Genomic DNA, 18,177 nt, shown 5'->3' with positions numbered 1-18,177 from the left:
ATTTAGAGATATTCAAGCATATAAAAAGGAATCTTTATCCTGTAGTGTTTACAGTCCCTGTAGAATTATATAAATTAGATTCAACATTCTCGTCACTTAAACCCAAGGCTTTTCATCAAGTTGTTATGAAACTGACTAGAAAAACCTGGGACAACTGAAAAAGAAAGAGTGTATATTGGTGATTCAGCGGTGGTGCGGCAGTAGATACATATGGTAAGGCATTCTGCTGAGGTTAGCAGAGACTGGCTAGTCCTAAAGGAATAATGCAAAGCTATAATTAAAATAAAAACAAGCTATGGCCTCGCACCACCTCACTTAGGGGCTGATTTGCTAAAATTCCGATTTTTTATAAAATGCATTTTTAGCTAAAAATATGCGTTTTTTTATTTCTCTAAAACTCAAAAAAAATGAAAAACGAATACAAAGTTTCGCCAAGTAAAAGCAGTTGAGGTCCTATAGAAGTCAATGGGAGCTGTGCTGATCCTATTGGACCTTTTTGTAACCTTTCAGACTTCTAGAGGTTTTGGGACATGTTAATAGTGAAAAAATAGTAAAAACAAATTAAGCAGGAAGGGGAGGACCCTTGATATCAGAGGGGGTCAGCTGGGTGATGAAAACAAAGATGAAAAAAATGAAAAGAAAAAAAAAAAGATTTCCTTCTTAATAGTCCCAATTCTAGTAGTAGAACTAATGATGCATGGTTCACACATGAGGAAATTCAAAAGAGACTAGAACATGTTAAGATAAACAAAGTTCCAGGACTGGATGGTATTCATCCCAGGGTACTTAGCGAGCTTAGCTCTATTATTGCCAAACCTCTTACATGGGTCAGCATGGTACTTGCAAACTACCAATCTCATGAACATTTGCTACATGCAAAAAGGTTGTGTGTGGTTGCCCCATGCCCCTGGTCCTTCTGTATCTTTGTATGTCAGGGTTTTGGCTGGAAACTGTACAAACCATAAATAAAGTATTCAAATTTTTTACATTTTCAGTCTCAGAATCATCTGATAAGGAATTTCAGTAGGCAGGGTATAATGCTACATTTGCTAGGCTAACCCTTTATTTCTGTAATATGTTCTTATTGACTTTGACCCAGCTCTTACTTTTTGACATGTTTAATAGTTGTCATGCTCAGCCTTTAGTATGTTCCGTTGTATATCCACTGCCCTGTAGTTGGTAATTCACTGTAAAAACACAGCATGGGGATTTATATTATTAACTGTCACTTCTATCAAAAATGTGCCTTGAAATAAAACAGTTTCATTCCAAAAACTTGTCAGGTATTTACCAACTTGTCAATGGCAAATTGCTTTAAGTGCAGTAACTTGAGAAGGGAGCCTTGGGAATCTACAAGTTAGGTAGAAAAGAGACAAGAGACTCTTGCTTTGCCTGTCAATAATATTAACTAGATAGCTGCAAATAAAGCCTCAGTCTAATATTTTGTACGGCCTCTATTTTAAACAAACAAGTGACTTCTAAGTAAGTATTGACAATTAAAAGTACAAGTAGTTTTAAGATGGTGGCTCACTTTAACATTGTTGTTATCAATGGTCCATTTTATGAAAAATGTCTCTTGTGATGTCATGCAGATTGTCTCCTATTAGTTATAGGATGGAATCTATTATCCAGAAAATTCATTATCCAGATTGCTCTGAATTAGGGGACACCCATCTCCCATAGACTTCATTTTTGGCAATTAATTAAAAGTTTTAAAATTACTTATTTTTTCTCTGTAAAAATAAAACAGTACCTTGTACTTGATTTCAACTAAGATATCATTAATCCTTATTGGAGCCAAATTGGGTTTATTTTGGGGCCGATTCACTAAGGGTCAAATATCGAGGGTTAATTAACCCTCGATATTCGACTAGGAATTAAAATCCTTCGACTTCGAATATCTAAGTCGAAGGATTAAGCGCAGATAGTTCGATCGAACGATCGAAGGATAATTCCTTCGATCGAACGATAAAATCCTTCGAATCGAACGATTCGAAGGATTTTAATCCAACAATCAAAGGAATATCCTTCGATCAAAAAAAGTTAGCCAGGCCTATGGGGACCTTTCCCATAGGCTAACATTGACTTCGGTAGCTTTTAGATGGCAAACTAGGGGGTCGAAGTTTTTTTTAAAGAGACAGTACTTCGACTATCGAATGGTCGAATAGTTGAACAATTTTTACTTCGAATCCGTCGATTCAAAGTCGTAGTCGAAGGTCGAAGTAGCCCATTCGATGGTCGAAGTAGCCCAAAAAAAACTTCGAAATTCGAAGTTTTTTACCTTCGAATCCTTCACTCGAAGTTAGTGAATCGGCCCCTTAATGTTGAAATTATTTTTTAGTTGATGTAAAGTATGTAAATCCAAATAACAGAAAGTATCTGAAAAAATCCAAGTCCCAACCATTCTGGATAATAGGTCCCATACCTGTACACAGAGATACACAAAAAGCATTGCTTCAGAATGACTTTATTACACATAAAACATTTTTTGTCTTATTTGTATTGCTAAATTTTGGTGGCATTTTATAAACACCCGAAAATTTTCAGTTTGAGTCTTGACTTATCTAAGAAAATATATCCTGTGTTTTTGTACTGAATGTAAAATCCAATTTTGTATTCTGACTTTGACTATGGAAGGCACTGTAGCAAAACTGAATGACTGTCTCACACTGAGAGGGTGAAAGGGTCTTTTAAAAAAGAGAGGAAATACCAATTATGTTATTTTATTCTCTTTGAGGAGTTGGCAACCTGCCTGTTTAACATTATTATAATATGTCACCATGTCTTTGTTCTTGCATGGAAATTAATAGTTTTATGATCTGTAAATGAGCACTTGGAATTCATGTTATTTTAGCAACCCAGAATTATATTATCTGGCTTCTTGACAGCTTTTTGCCTATGAACAATAATAAAGATAAACCTACTAGAAATACAGACTCAATGGACCAACAAATGGCAGCCCTTTGTACTTAAAACAGAGCAAGATAAGGCATTCTGCATAATGAAGCTCTTTGTGCTTAAGCTACTCCTCCCAGAAAATATAGAAAAAATATGTTTTGTAGAATCCAAAAAAGGACAATTTTTTTTTTTTAAATGTTCTCTGATATTATAATTTAGTGCTTAAAGGGGATCTATAGTGCTGAATGTGCGTATGAACATTTTCTATTCTGTGTTAACTAATGCAATATACAGTTATCTATGATCCAAGATAAAGGAAATAATGGAGATTTCAGAATACATTAAGTTGTCTTTATAAATGTGGAGCAGCATGCAGTAAGGCTACTAAGCCATTTAAAATTATGGCTCCTATGGCAAGAACAATGGTGGACAAGATGCTTTTCTTCGCATGTTATCGTTCCGCATGCGTGAACCAAGGCGCTTGTCATTAGGAGTCGTCACAGGCTGAGAGGGGTGTTTTGACTTCTGATATTTTTCTCTGGAGGTCAGCAGTGGTCAAAACACCCCATGTTCCATGACCCTAAAAGACCAACAATATTCATTATTTATCAGTTAGGAATACAATAAACCCAAGATTCAGTTCTGAACTCCTATGAATCTTTTTTTTTTTATCTATTGAATCTTATTTGTTTGACAAACCAAATCCAAACTCTTGAAATGAAGTGACATGAATCGCTGGACCACAAATGATGAAAATTATGTTTTTTTTAAGGTCATTTTCAGATTTGTAAATGCAAACAAACGATCAAACGATTTTACTTCGATCATTCTGTTGCAAAATTCGTTGAAAAATCCTTTGACTTCGATAAATCTTCCCCTTAGTGCTCTTGAACTTATTTTCTGGGAAAAAATAAATAAATTAAAGGGATACAGTCATGGGAAAAAATTCTTTTTTTCAAAATGAATCAGTTCATAGTGCTGCTCCAGCAAAATTCTGCGCTTAAATCCATTTCTCAAAAGAGCAAACCAATTTTTTTATATTCAATTTTGAAATCTGACATGGGGCTAGACATTTTGTTAATTTCCCAGCTGCCCGTGGTCATGTGACTTGTGCCTGCACTTTAGCAGAGAAATGCTTTCTGGCAGGCTGCTGTTTTTCCTTCTCAGTGTAACTGAATGTGTCTCAGTGGGACATGGGTTTTTACTTTTGAGTGCTGTTTTTAGATCTACCAGACAGCTGTTATCTTGTGTTAGGGAGCTGCTATCTGGTTACCTTCCCATTGTTCTTTTGTTTGGCTGCTGGGGGGGTGATATCACTCCAACTTGCAGTACAGCAGTAAAGAGTGATTGAAGTTTATCAGAGCACAAGTCACATGATTTGGGGCAGCTGGGAAATTGACAATATGTCTAGCCCCATGTCAGATTTCAAAATTGAATATAAAAAAATCTGTTTGCTCTTTTGAGAAACGGATTTCAGTGCAGAATTCTGCTGGAGCAGCACTATTAACTGATTCATTTTGAAAAAAAAAATTTTCTCATGACAGTATCCCTTTAAGCATCTGTGTGTATTTATTTTATGCACTTGACACACAGAGGTGCATAAATAGTTTCAAAGCCAGGTGACATATATAAATAAGCTCTTATTGACAGCAGTACTGTATACAGGTTTGTTTTTTGTACAGTTTAGTGTGTTTAAGTATGGTTACAGAATAAAAATTGGGGTTTATTTATCAACACTGGCCCATGTATTTGTTATGGTTTTGAGATGCTACTACACACAAACATCATTATTTTATGGAATTGAGAGTTGTAAGTTGTACTAAAATATAAGAATAGCACTATGCTGGCATGTTATGCTAATAAACTGTTGTTTTTATTACAGGCAGCTGTAAACCCAGTCAATATCACGCCAACAATTCAAGCTATAGACCAGGATCAGAATATACAACCTGTCTCAGATCGGCCTGGGATTCTTTATTCAATTCTTATGGGTGAGTATATTCTAATCATTTTGGCTTTTAATTACGATTACCCTTGATATCAGTGATATTAATACTCATTGTTTTATCATTTATAATCTTTATAATTTATTAAAGAAAAACGAAACCTTAAAATTGAATATGGCTACAAATGCTATATTTTTTCATACTGAACCACCCTAAAGTTTCAGCATCTCTATAGCAGTAGTGATACAGGCATTTAAAGTTTCACATGAGCTCCCAATTTTGGATCTTGTTAGGAGTACCAGTTGCACTGCATATGCTTGGGGGCACATTTACTAGGGGTCGAAAATCGAGGGTTAATTAACCCTCGATATTCGACCCTCAAAGTAAAATCCTTTGAATATCAAAGTCGAAGGATTTACTGCAAATACTTTGATCGAACGATCAAAGGATTAAATTCGAAGGATTTTTATCCATCGATCTAAGGATTTTTCTTCCATCAAAAAAAGCTTAGAAAGGTTATGGGGAAGGTCCCCATAGGCTAACATTGATGCTCGGTAGGTTTAAAGTCGAAGTCGAAGCCAAAGTAGGTAGTCGAAGTTTTTTTTAAAGAGACAGTTCTTCGACTATCGAATGGTCGAATAGTCGAGCAATTTTTAGTTCGAATCGTTCGAATCGAAGTCGTAGTTGAAGGTCGAATTAGCATATTCGATGGTCGAAGTACCCAAAAAAAAACCTTCGAAATTCAAAGATTTTTACATTCGAATCCTTCACTTGAGCTTAGTAAATGTGCCCCTTAGTGTGTTGAGTAGTAAGGTAATAAGGGTATTACAACCACCCCCCATCCAAATACATTTTGTAATCCTCATTGGAAGTCACTGTAGAAAAGTTTCTAGCAGAAAGTATAACAAAATGTTACATAAATACAAGTAAAGTTAATTTTGAGAATCTTTTTTAATAGTTAAACATTAAAACAGGCATTGTATAGATTATAATGACTTGAAACTTTGGAAGAGAAATGATTGCACAATCTGCTCCTTTCTTTTATAAATAACTTTTTGTACATTTTGTTTTACACTGAATACGGCACACTTGATTATATAATAAGATATTCCTGCATCAATCATTCAGTTTGTTATTAAAATGATAGGCTTTGCCCAAATTAAATTATGTCTCCTATCAGAATATGTAAAGTTCTGGATTTAGCTTTTTTTTCTTAATATTTAAAGATAAGTAGATAATAAAATGAATAAAGTCAGTTTTACTTTATATACTATAGGTATAGGATTTGTTATTCAGAAACGCATTATCCAAAAAGCTCCAAATTATCCAAAGCCATGTCCCATAGACTCCATTTTATCCAAATTATCCACATTTTTTAAAATGATTCCTTGTCCTTTGTAATAGTAAACAAAACTTTGTAGTTGATCCAAACTAAAATATAATTAATCCTTATTGGAAGCAAACTAGGCCTATTAGGCTTATTTATTGTTTACATGATTTTTTAATAAACTGAAGGTATGAAGATCCAAATTACAGAAAGATCCATTATCCTGAAAACCTCAGGTCTTTCTGGATGACAGGATCCATACCTGTACAGAAAAAAGATGGCAAATGGAAACCTGTACTGTATATCAATTTGGAGACTGTGCTCCACTGAGAAGACTATAGTATAGGTTTGTTCCCCTGACCTAACCCACCAGCCAGTATGGACTCCAGTCCCTTTGAAGTTGAGGGCAGATACCTGGTGGTGCAGGTGATAACCAAGTGACTATTGTAAAGCTGTTGTGAAATTATCTGCCATGGATAGTCATTGTACCCCAGGTCTTGAGCATTCTGGATAACAGGTTCCATACCTGTACAGAAAAAAGATGGGAAATGGAAACCAGTACTGTATATTGATTTGGAGACGGTGCTCCACTGAGAAGACTGTAGTATAGATGTGTTCCCCTGACCTAATCCACCAGCCAGTATGGACTCTAGTCCCTTTGAAGCTGAGGGCAGATACCTGGTGGTGCAGGTGATACCCAGCTGCTTTGAGTCATTATACCAAAAGGAGTATCCTTCTCCACTTGTCTTGTCTCTTCAAAGAACCCTCTTTTTTGTTTAAAAACCACTGGTGCCCAAGAATTCTTTTAAGACTGATGCCACACCATGAGATTAATTGCCAGTGATAAATCTCTTCTTCTGTGAGCGACTTTATTTATGTAAATGCTTTCCCTCTGGAGATAAAGTGAATCGTTAGTGGTAAAGCCCATGTGATGCTTAAGTCTTCCAAAATCTCTTGAAGTTTCCTCAAGAGGAAGATTTTGGAAGACTAAAGCAACACATGGGTTTTACCAACAGTGATTCACTTTATTGCCTATAGGAAAGCATTTGCAGTAGATTAGGGCCCATAGAATATTAGATTTATCACTGACAATCTCATTCTGACTCATTGCTCTAAAGTGTGTAAGAATTTGACTTTAGCCTGGAGCCACTATTTTGTGATTTCATATGGGAGAAAGTCATATGTATCAATGTTCTGCCAGAAGAGCAGCAAGAGTTAACATACGCCTATGCCAAACAATGCAACAAATACTCCCATGACTTTATCTGATGATAAATATGTCTCTGATGGCACTATTTCTCTAATTTTACTGATAATTTATAGCACATTTACAGCGATCGTAAATCTTACTTTTAACCAGTATATATTCTCCTGTTAAATATACTTTATATTCTGTTTATTTGTCTGACTGCTTGATAAAGAGTTGTTCAAACAATGCCAGCCAGCCTTGACCACTGGAAATATCACTACCTGATCAAATGTCATTGCATGTTCAGAACAGAACAGGACATTAAGTAATGGAAGACAGAGATATATTAGTACCGTAATCTAAAGCTTAAGATTTATAGTCTCCAAGGCTGATGGAAACATCAATAGTATAGGGGCATTGTCTCCTGAGCGGAAACCGGAGGGAATTTGCAGTAGAAAAGTAGATTTATATTTAAGAGAGCTCAGTGTTGGCCAGTAAACACAATGGATGTGACTTATATCAAGAGTAAATAGACACAAATGAGTATTTCACATTTGCAATAGAAGATTAGGCCAAAGGCAGTTAATAAACTTTGCGAAAGGATCTCAGACAGCTATATCTGCAGGTACTGATGAGTGAAACACAGTTGATTGGCTACAGAAAACAACATAAATGCAGACGCGGGGCTTTAGTTATGCAGACTTGTGGCATGGCATTGAAAGATATTCCAAATCATTTAACCTTTAACATTTTTAAACTTTATAAAGTGACAGATATGAGGGCTGTCTGCACTCCACGGGTATTTTAACCAATAAATATATTTGCTACACTCACTGTCTGCATTAAGAAATAAGAGGCTTTATATACAGTGTTCATTTCCCCTATCATTGCATGGAAGAGTATTTATGGATTATTTATTTCTACTGAACTGCTATTATAGAAAGGAATTCTAAGGAAGATGCTTGACGACTGAGAACTTGCTTTTTTGTAAAAAAAAAGACAATAGTCCACCAAGTTCAACCTCTTCAAATCACCCCAATGCATCTATCTATAAAAAACACAAAGCACAGCAGCATTCTCTTATCCAAACAATTAGGATCTTATTTATCAAAATCTGAATTTTTCTGATTATTTTAATAAAAAAGTCAGACCAAACTAGAATCCAAGATTGAACCTTATTTATTATTTAAAAAGCATGATTTAATCGGCAACAAACAAAAACATTTTGTGAAAATCCGAATCGTATGATTTTTTCAAGAATCACTCGATTTTTTTTTGTGGCTTTTTTCCAGAATTTTTCTGATTTTTGTCTGAAAAGTCCGAAATAGTTGGATTTTTTGAGCTAATTCCAGAACAGACCACAGAAACGTCCGAATAGGATAGGGACCTCTCCCATTGACTTAAATACAACCTCGGTAGGTTTGAGATGCAAGATTTTCAGATCTGACTTTTCCATCCACGGAGTATAATAAATCTTGAAAAATGTAAGTTTTTTTTCACTAAAAATTCACATTTTCTAGTAAAAACACACTTGATTCTTTCAAGTTTTTGGCATTCGGACTTTTAATAAATAACCCCCTTAAAGTTCAGAGATGCCCAGCCTTGATTAGCGGACTACCAATATGTTCCTCCATTATACAAAAAGGCAGCAAAAAAAAAATGTATACAGGTATGGGATCCTTATTCATAAGCCTGTTATCCAGAAAGCTCAGAATTATAGAAAGGCTCAGTCCCATCGACTCCATTTTATCCAAATAATCCAATTTTTTAAAAACAATTTCCTTTTTTTCTGTAATAATAAAACAGTAACTTGTACTTAATCCCAACTAAGATATAATTAATCCTTATTGGAGGCAAAACCAGCCTTTTGGGTTTATTCAATGTTTAAATGATTTTCTAGTTGACTAAAGGTATGAAGATCCAAATTACAGAAAGATCTGTTATCCGGAAAATCCCAGGTACCGAATCCATCAGTACAAAAGTATCATGTGAAAAGACCAAGCTATGTTTCAGGCATGCAGTATACCTTTTATCAAGTCAAATAAAAAGTAGAAAATGTACAAAAGCACTTGTATACATGTGTATATATATATATATATATATATATATATATATATATATATATATATATATATATATATATATATATATATATATATATATAATACACAAAAGCCATGAATATCTTGTAAATTATAGCCTTATAAACGGTGAGTTCTGATGTCATCAGTTATAAACGGTGAGTTCTGATGTCATTTCTGTCACATGACTCACCGAAATTTGTGTATTATAATAAATAAAGTACCCCCAGTTGCAAAATATGAGGATATTAGAAGTTACCTTGGAGTTCCATGACCTGTATAAAAACACTCGGCCTTCGGCCTCGTGTTTTTATATGGTCATGAAACTCCTCGGTAACTTATAATATCCTTATATTTTACAAAAGGGGGTACTTTATTCACTATATATATATATATATATATATATATATATATATATATATATATATATATATATATATATATATATATATATATATATATATATATATATATATATCTTTGTGTAAGTACAAATGTATAGTTGTATTTAACTATTTAATGACTCGATGACGTCTTTGATTGGTCAGCCAATTTACACTTCCCGCCATCTTTTTGTATTTAAGACATTCATTATGGGGCAAATTCACTAAGATGCGAAGTTGCAACTTCGCCGCACTTCACCGCACTTCGCCGCACTTCGCCAGGCGTAGTTTCGCCAGGGCTCCGCAAATTCACTAAAATCCGAAGTTGCGCACAGGGGTAGCGTAAGGTTGCGGAGTTGTGCTAGCGTTGATTCGCTATATAAAGCGAAGTTGCGCTAGCGAAGGCTAATTTGCATACGGCGCGGAATTCAAATTTCAATGGAGGAACATGTATCTGCACTACAAATGCCTAGAAAACCTTCAAATCAGCAAATAAAATTTTTATTTTGCCCTACACATGTGCCCACTGTCTAGGTAAGGTGCCATGAGTCAGGAAATGTAGGGGGGAGGAAGGGGAGCCCCAAAAAATTTTCGATCTTTTTCAGCCATCATGTAGAAAACACGCCAGCGTTTTTTGGGACTTAGAAAAAAAATTGACTTTTTTTTAAACAATCCCTATCTACTCTATTGCGTTTCGCCAGGTCTGAGGTGGCGAAGGAAGTCTAGCGTAAAAGGTAGCGTTCAGTACACTGCGCAAGTTAGTTAATTTGCGTAGCTTCGTCGCTAGCGAAACTTCGCCTGGCGTAAGGTTGCGAAGTAACACTAGCGAAACTACGCCAGCGTTCATTAGTGAATTTGCGCAGTAGCGAAAATGCCAAACGCTAGCGAATTAACGCTAGCGTTCGGCGCTTCGCGGCTTAGTGAATTTGCCCCTATGTGTTTTTCTTTACTTTGAGAAAGGCCTCGGAGAGGCCGAAACGTTAGTCTTTTAATAAAACATTTTTTTATTTTCAAGTAAGTCCTGAGAGTGCGGACCTTTTGTGAGGTCCTATATATATATATAATACACAAAAGCCATGAATATCCTTATAAACGGTGAGTAGTGATGTCATCAGTTATAAACGGTGAGTAGTGATGTAATTTCTGTCACATGACTCACTAAAATTTGTGTATTATAATAAATAAAGTACCCCCAGTTGTAAAATATTAGGATATTATAAGTTACCTCGGAGTTCCATGACCTGTATAAAAACACTCAGCCTTCGGCCTCGTGTTTTTATATGGTCATGAAACTTCTTGGTAACTTATAATATCCTTATATTTTACAAGAGGGGGTACTTTATTCACTATATATATATATATAGGCAAATACATCATTAAAGAAATAGTTATTAAACTGTAGTTAGAGATTAATGATTTGAAAATTTATTTTGCAACCAACTTTTACCTTTTTTTTACTTTAATTTTAAACTGCCAAATCCAAAGGCCTCAGGTAAATTAGCTTTATATTGATATTAAAGCACAGGCGTTCCACAATCACAATCAAGAACCATAATTTGCACAAATTTACATTCTGACAAATTAATTGGCTAATTTCTTCTAGTAGCAGAGCAGGTATGTAATTAAGGACTGCCTTTTTTCAATTCTCAGCTAACAAGAAGAAAAAGCAATTTCGGGAAAGACAAACATAAACAGGCTATAGAAGTTTCAATATAATGCCGAGAAGTAAGCAACATTCAGATAAGATGTAGTTTATGTATATCCTATTGTTTATACGATTAAATATAATTATGAATTGCCTCTGTATGTTCGTTTTTGTAATTTCACACTTTTCAGAGAGTGCAAAAAGCTGTCTTTTGCTCAATAAAATTTGTTTCTTGAACTGTCCTTATCATATAGCAAAAGAAAGCACTGTCAAATGAATGTCTAATTACAATCTCTTTGCTTGGATATTGTCTTACCAGGCTGTGAAGATAGTTACATAGTTATACAGTTAAATTGATTCCATTAAGTTCAACCCCTCTAAACCCAGCATCCATACACACACCCCTCCATACTTTCACATAAATTCTATATACCCATATCTATACTAACTATAGAGTTTAGTATCACAATAGCCTTTGATATTATGTCTGTCCAAGAAATCATCCAAGTCCCTCTTATAGTCATTAACTGAATCAGCATCACAACATCACCCGGCAGTGCATTCCACAACCTCACTGTCCTGACTGTGAAGAACCCCCTACGTTGCTTCAAATGAAAGTTCTTTTCTTCTAGTCTGAAGAGGAGGCCTCTGGTACGGTGATCCACTTTATGGGTAAAAAGGTCCCCTGCTATTTGTCTATTATGTCCTCTAATGTACTTGTAAAGTGTAATCATGTCCCCTCTCAAGTGTCTTTTTTCCAGAGAAAACAACCCCAACCTTGACAGTCTCCCCTCATAATTTAAGTCTTCCCTCCCTCTAACCAATTTAGTTGCACTTAGTCTCTGCACTCTCTCCAGCTCATTTATATCCCTCTTAAGGACTGGAGTCCAAAACTGCACTACATACAGTACTTCAGGTGAGGCCTTACCAGGGACCTATAAAGAGGTACTACATTTACATTTATACAGTAGCTAAATCATAGTAACACAAGTCATAAGGGGACATGTTTTTGACAATGATTGCTTTTGTTGAATGTGGATAAAAGGTTGAATAGAAATGTCTATTTTTCTAGGCACGCCTGAGGATTATCCCCAGTATTTTTCTATGAATCAAGCTACAGCAGCGCTCACACTACTGAAGCCAGTAAACAGAGATTTGCACCAGAAATTTGATTTAGTGATAAAGGTATGTGTTTGTTTATTCTTTCTCAGCAGTGTAGAAACGTTTTTGGAAACCATGGCTCATTTATGATTGCAGCCGCCTGGTCATGCAAAATCGGATACATGTCTTGATGTTGTTTATTAAAGGAACTTGGACCTATGCACTCTCATTGCACTTGTACCTATTTTCTAAGTGCAGTTGTATCTGCTCCAGTTGACTGATGAATTACATACAAGTGCAGATATTGGTGCAGGAGAATCCTGAAAATGGCAACTGTAGACTACATCAATAGGTGCAGCCAGGGGCGAGGGTCAAAATGGGCGAGTGGGAAAATGAGAAAAACTTGACGGTCCCCCTGACCGAGACCTTATCCCCTCCTGCCTTCCATTGTCGCTTCTCCTCTGCCCTCCCTCCCCTGATCTTGGCAAAAGTAAGTATAAGGTGTGCAGGGGTGGAAAGGGGCTGATGGTGGGTAAGACAATGCCCAGAGGGGGCCCTGGGGCAGCAGCTCAGATGGGCCCCGCACACCCTAGTCCAACCCTGGGTGCAAAAGACATAATATGAAGCTATAACTATAATTCCAAGTGCCGTAATTGACACAATTCCCACTCTGATAATTTTAAGCACAATTGTGTCTGATTTGTAGAAACTCTGTAATTTTGCATTTTAATGTATCTGTCACAATTGTGGCATGTGCAAATACTCGATTAGCCATTGTGATGCATTATGAGATTGAAAACATGGCAAACTGCATCTGAAATTGCACTTGTCCCACTTTATCTGTGTCCATAAATGAGGCCATTTGTCTTTTAAGTTAATTTATTATTGGAATATTTATTTTTTAAGAACTTGTGACTGTATTTGCATAATAACACATAAAATCATGTAAGGGACAAATCAGTACAATAGACTTACTTGACATACAAAAAAAATGTGTTTTTTTGTAAGAATGTCTAACATTCACACAAATTCATAGAATAAGAGTAATAAGGGAATACATAGTTGTAGTATTCTGTTTGGCTACTTGACCTCAATGAAAAATAGTAGTGGCTGCTGCTTACATTAATATCACTGGAGCCATGACTCATAACCCCAGCTTTTATTACGACTCTTAATGAGAGTAAAATTAACCTTATCTGCCCACAGAAATATTCTGCAATATTTGATACAGTTCCCTACTGTTTTGCTACTGTTTTTCTCATGGTATGCTTTTATTTGGTTTTGCTTTTATATGCTTTTATTAGCTGCTGAAAATGTATTGTGGCAATTGATATACAGTGGTGGCATGTACTGTAGCTAAGGTGTAGGATTCGGTTATTCTTTAAAAGAGCACTCGGTTCAAATATGTCAAATGGAAGATTTTGTTAACTCTAGCACATTGTAGTTTACATCTTTGGATGACAGATTCAAAGCAATTACAATAACATTTTAAAGGGATACTGTCATGGGAAATTTTTTTTTTTCAAAATGCATCAGTTAATAGTGCTGCTCCAGCAGAATTCTGCACTGAAATCCATTTCTCAAAAGAGAACAGATTTTCTTATATTCAATTTTGAAATCTGACATGGGGCTAGACATATTGTCAATTTCCCAGCTGCCCCAAGTCATGTGACTTGTGCTCTGATAAACTTCAATCACTCTTTACTGCTGTACTGCAAGTTGGAGTGATATCACCCCCTCCCTTCCCCCCCCAGCAGCCAAACAAAAGAACAATGGGAAGGTAACCAGATAACAGCTCCCTAACACAAAATAACAGTGCTACACAATATGTTGGCGCTATATAAATACATGTTAATAATAATAATAATAATAATAACAGCTGCCTGGTAGATCTAAGAACAACACTCAATAGTAAAATCCCATGTCCCACTGAGACACATTCAGTTACATTGAGAAGGAAAAACAGCTGCCTGCCAGAAAGCATTTCTCTCCTAAAGTGCAGGCACAAGTCACATGACCAGGGGCAACTGGGAAATTGACAAAATGTCTAGCCCCATGTCAGATTTCAAAATTGAATATAAAAAAATCTGTTTGCTCTTTTGAGAAATGGATTTCAGTGCAGAATTCTGCTGGAGCAGCACTATTAACTGATTGATTTTGAAAAAAACATGTTTTCCAATGACAGGATCTCTTTAAGGTAAACAGGAAAATATGTCAATAGTGAAAAGTAAAATATGGGTCAGGATAATAATACAAATACGCCTTTGCGTGACCATAATAAATTGTTGGAATTAGAATTCAGTATTTCTAGGCATTACTGAAATGGTTGTGTTTGGTATGCAGTCCAGGGTACGATAAGCAAGGTGTCAGCCTTCCAAAAATTATAGCATGCCATCTGCTTGAATAAAAGATTTCTATTATAGTACTGCTTGGAGACCTTTACAACCAGAAGCAATGGATAGGCTTTTTTTTTTGATGACAGCTGAGAACTTTTCTCATCTCCCCCTAAGGCTTGGAATCTAGCACCGGACTTTCATCTTTATAATTTTTTTTGTTTTACAATGTATTTGAAATGAACCTAAAAATTCAAGATTAATAAAAATGACGGGATCTTTATTCAGCTCTTAGAGGAGGACTCCAGTGGCTGGGCACTGTATAGTTACTTTCAGAGGGTTATTTACTAAAATACAAATTTTTCTGATTATTTTAATAAAAATTCTGACCAAACTAGAATCCACAATTGGACCTTATTTATTATTAAGAAAGCACCATTTCATTGGATTGGAGGAAAACTTGATAAAATTGAGGAAAAACCCGAACCGTATGATATTTTTCCTGTTTTTTCCAGAATGTTTCAGATTTTTGCCTGAAAGCAAGAAATAGTCAGACTTTCAGGGCTAATTCCAGCGCAGACCACAAAAACTTCCAAATAGGATAGGGACCACTCCCATTGACTTACAGTATATACAACCTCGGCAGGTCTGAGATGGCAGATTTTTAGATTATAGCTTTTTGCAGCATAGGACTTTATTAAATCCCCCAAAAATTGAGTTTAACAAGATACTGACACCAGAAATCAAACTCTTTTATATATCTATCATAATATTGCCTTTGAAAGCTACTTATAACTTTGCCATAAAGTATTTTCACAATGCTTTTACATTACCTGTTTGGTGTCCCATGTTCCTGTATGAGGGGGCTGCCATATTTGAGCAGCAGGAGTCCATTAGCATTAAAAACTCTAACTGACAGGCTAAGATGAGACAGTGAGGTTGGCAAAACAGTCAGGTTTAGAAACTTCAAGTAACGATTACTTACAAAAACAAATGTCTCAGCAAAAAAACATCAACAGGACCTATTGGTAACTTTTAACGTACATTCATATTTTAAAATGTACTTTTTTAGTGTCAGTATCACTTTAAAAAAACCTGAAAAATATAAATAAATAATAAAGCCCGACTGGACTTTAGTAATTAATCCCCTTAGTGTGATTCAGTAACAATTCCCCAGCCCTCTCTCGTGGAGTCTGAATATTACCCACACAGGCAAGCTCCCTTAGTACTCACATAGTGTGTGTACAAGCAGAGTAAGAGCTGCAAAATAGTAGCTGCTGCAATAATGAAGCAGGCAAATAGACAAAAGCAAGGCCAGGACGGGTAAGTTATTGAATTATTCATAATAAATTAGCAGAGTCAGGGAAAGCCAGATCATACACATAAAATCACCTAGGTTAAATTCACGAGATAACCAAATACACTAAAGGGGTTATTTACTAAAATCCGATTTTTTTTCCATAATATTAATTTAAAAAAAAGCACAACCAAACTCCCATGCCTGATTTTAGCTTATTTATTAATAAAAAAAAAAAAACCTATATTTAATCAGATCATGGAAAAAACTTGTTAAAATCGAGTCAAAGCCTGAATCGTATGAATTTTTCAGGCTTTTTTCCAAAATTGCTTCGAGTTTTTGTGCAAAAACCACAAAAAGGTTGGATTTTTGGGCTGTACCCAGTGGAGACCACAATAACTTCAAATTGGGATAGGTGCCTCTCCCATTGACTTATACGGGACCTCAAAGGGTCTGAGATGACCTATTTTCAGATTTTAGCTTTTTGCAGCTCGGGGTATAATAAATCTTGAAAAATTTGAGGGTTTTTTTCCATGAAAAATTTGAGTTTTTGCCCAAAAAAATATGCAAATTAGGATTCGGATTCAGTTCAGCCAGGCAGAAAGATTTGGCCGAATCCGAATCCTGCTGAAAAAGGCCGAATCCTGGCCGAATCCCGAACCGAATCCTGGATTCTGTGCATCTCTAGTATAAAACCCTGTAAAATTAGAGTTTGCAGATTAATTTCCCTACCAGATGTACAGACTAGGATCGACTTCATCATATGTCAAGTAACCAACTATATGTTTGGTACTGTGGAAGCAAACCAGAGTACCCGGAGGACACTTAGGGGAGAAACATACACAAACAACAATGCTGATGACTAGACTGTGTCATAGATAATCTTCAATCAGTGGTAATGCAAAACCTGTGTGTGTAATCGGGTGATGCTCAATCTGGAAACCTTGCTGCAAACCTTGGTTTCAGTAATCCGTTTATAGTAGAAAATCAGATGACACACAAATGTGCAAAAAACTTGTAGTTTATTGAGATCCACACAAGACATTTTGGAGTTACAATCCCCTTTCTCAAGTGCTCTCTTAGGTGTAACCCAGTTCACAGGTACAGTATATAAAGGTGCTCTGGAGCAATGCTCCTCCTTTCAAATTAAGTGACATCACAAAGTGTGTATACAAGCATAAATATATCAGAAAGTGATAGTGTGTACAATATTGCATAATTATAATACCTGTGTAGTGACAAGTCGTGTTTATCATTAGTGACAAAACAGTAGTAATAAAAGTGAATTGTCCATAAAATCAATGCATTTGCGTGACTTTGTCTATTTCTTTTTGCTGTGAAAAAAGTAGAAAGAAAAAAATGAATTTACTAAATTATCACTACTAGGGGTCAATACAAGTCACTATAAATCCAAATTACTTAAAGAAAAAGGCATCACTGAATCAGAAAAAACACGAGTCATTTAAATGTTCCTTTTAACCCATAGGGGCCATGGTGTTTAATTTATCAATTCACATTATTTCCTTTTGCAATAATATGCGATTATAATCCCCTCCTCTAGGGGGTATCCTCACTTTCTGTAGAATTTACCATCTCAATTGATTGCTTTTATGGCCCTGCATTCGAAAATACCTGCTAACTGGGGTGACATATTTCTTTTTCACAATTGGTGATTGTCATAGATAATAATCTTTTACAGTAGTAAGGTTTCAAATAATATGACTGAATGAAAAATTCAACCCCACCCTCACTTTGTTCCATGGTGAATTGATGGTTTATGGGACTTGACATTTCTCTGCTTTCCACAGTGGATTTTGCATGGAGTGTCTAGAAACCAGATGGACTTCAAGTACCAGAATCCATCACTTCACAATGGAAATAGGGGAAGTAAGGCTTGATAAGGTCCCTTTTAAAATTAAATTGAAATTTAATCCTTAGCTGCACCTCAAGCTGCAATTAATTCACATGACAAGTATG

General features: G+C 35.7%; 1 protein-coding gene across 1 annotated transcript in view; it reads left to right on the top strand.

The window, feature by feature from the left end:
• LOC108695740 (protocadherin-15-like) overlaps positions 1-18,177 on the top strand; it is a 555,442-nt gene that overhangs the window by 256,826 nt on the left and 280,439 nt on the right. Inside the window, exons 10-11 of the mRNA XM_041570198.1 lie at positions 4,781-4,889; positions 12,542-12,654. Of these exons, the coding sequence (XP_041426132.1) occupies positions 4,781-4,889; positions 12,542-12,654 (222 nt within the window). The remainder of the gene's footprint in view (positions 1-4,780; positions 4,890-12,541; positions 12,655-18,177) is intronic.

This window comes from Xenopus laevis, chromosome 7L (assembly GCF_017654675.1).
Source record: "Xenopus laevis strain J_2021 chromosome 7L, Xenopus_laevis_v10.1, whole genome shotgun sequence".
Lineage (NCBI taxonomy): Eukaryota > Metazoa > Chordata > Amphibia > Anura > Pipidae > Xenopus > Xenopus laevis.
The sequence above is the reverse complement of the archived record's forward strand: the minus strand, read 5'-3'. Positions and strand labels throughout refer to the sequence as shown.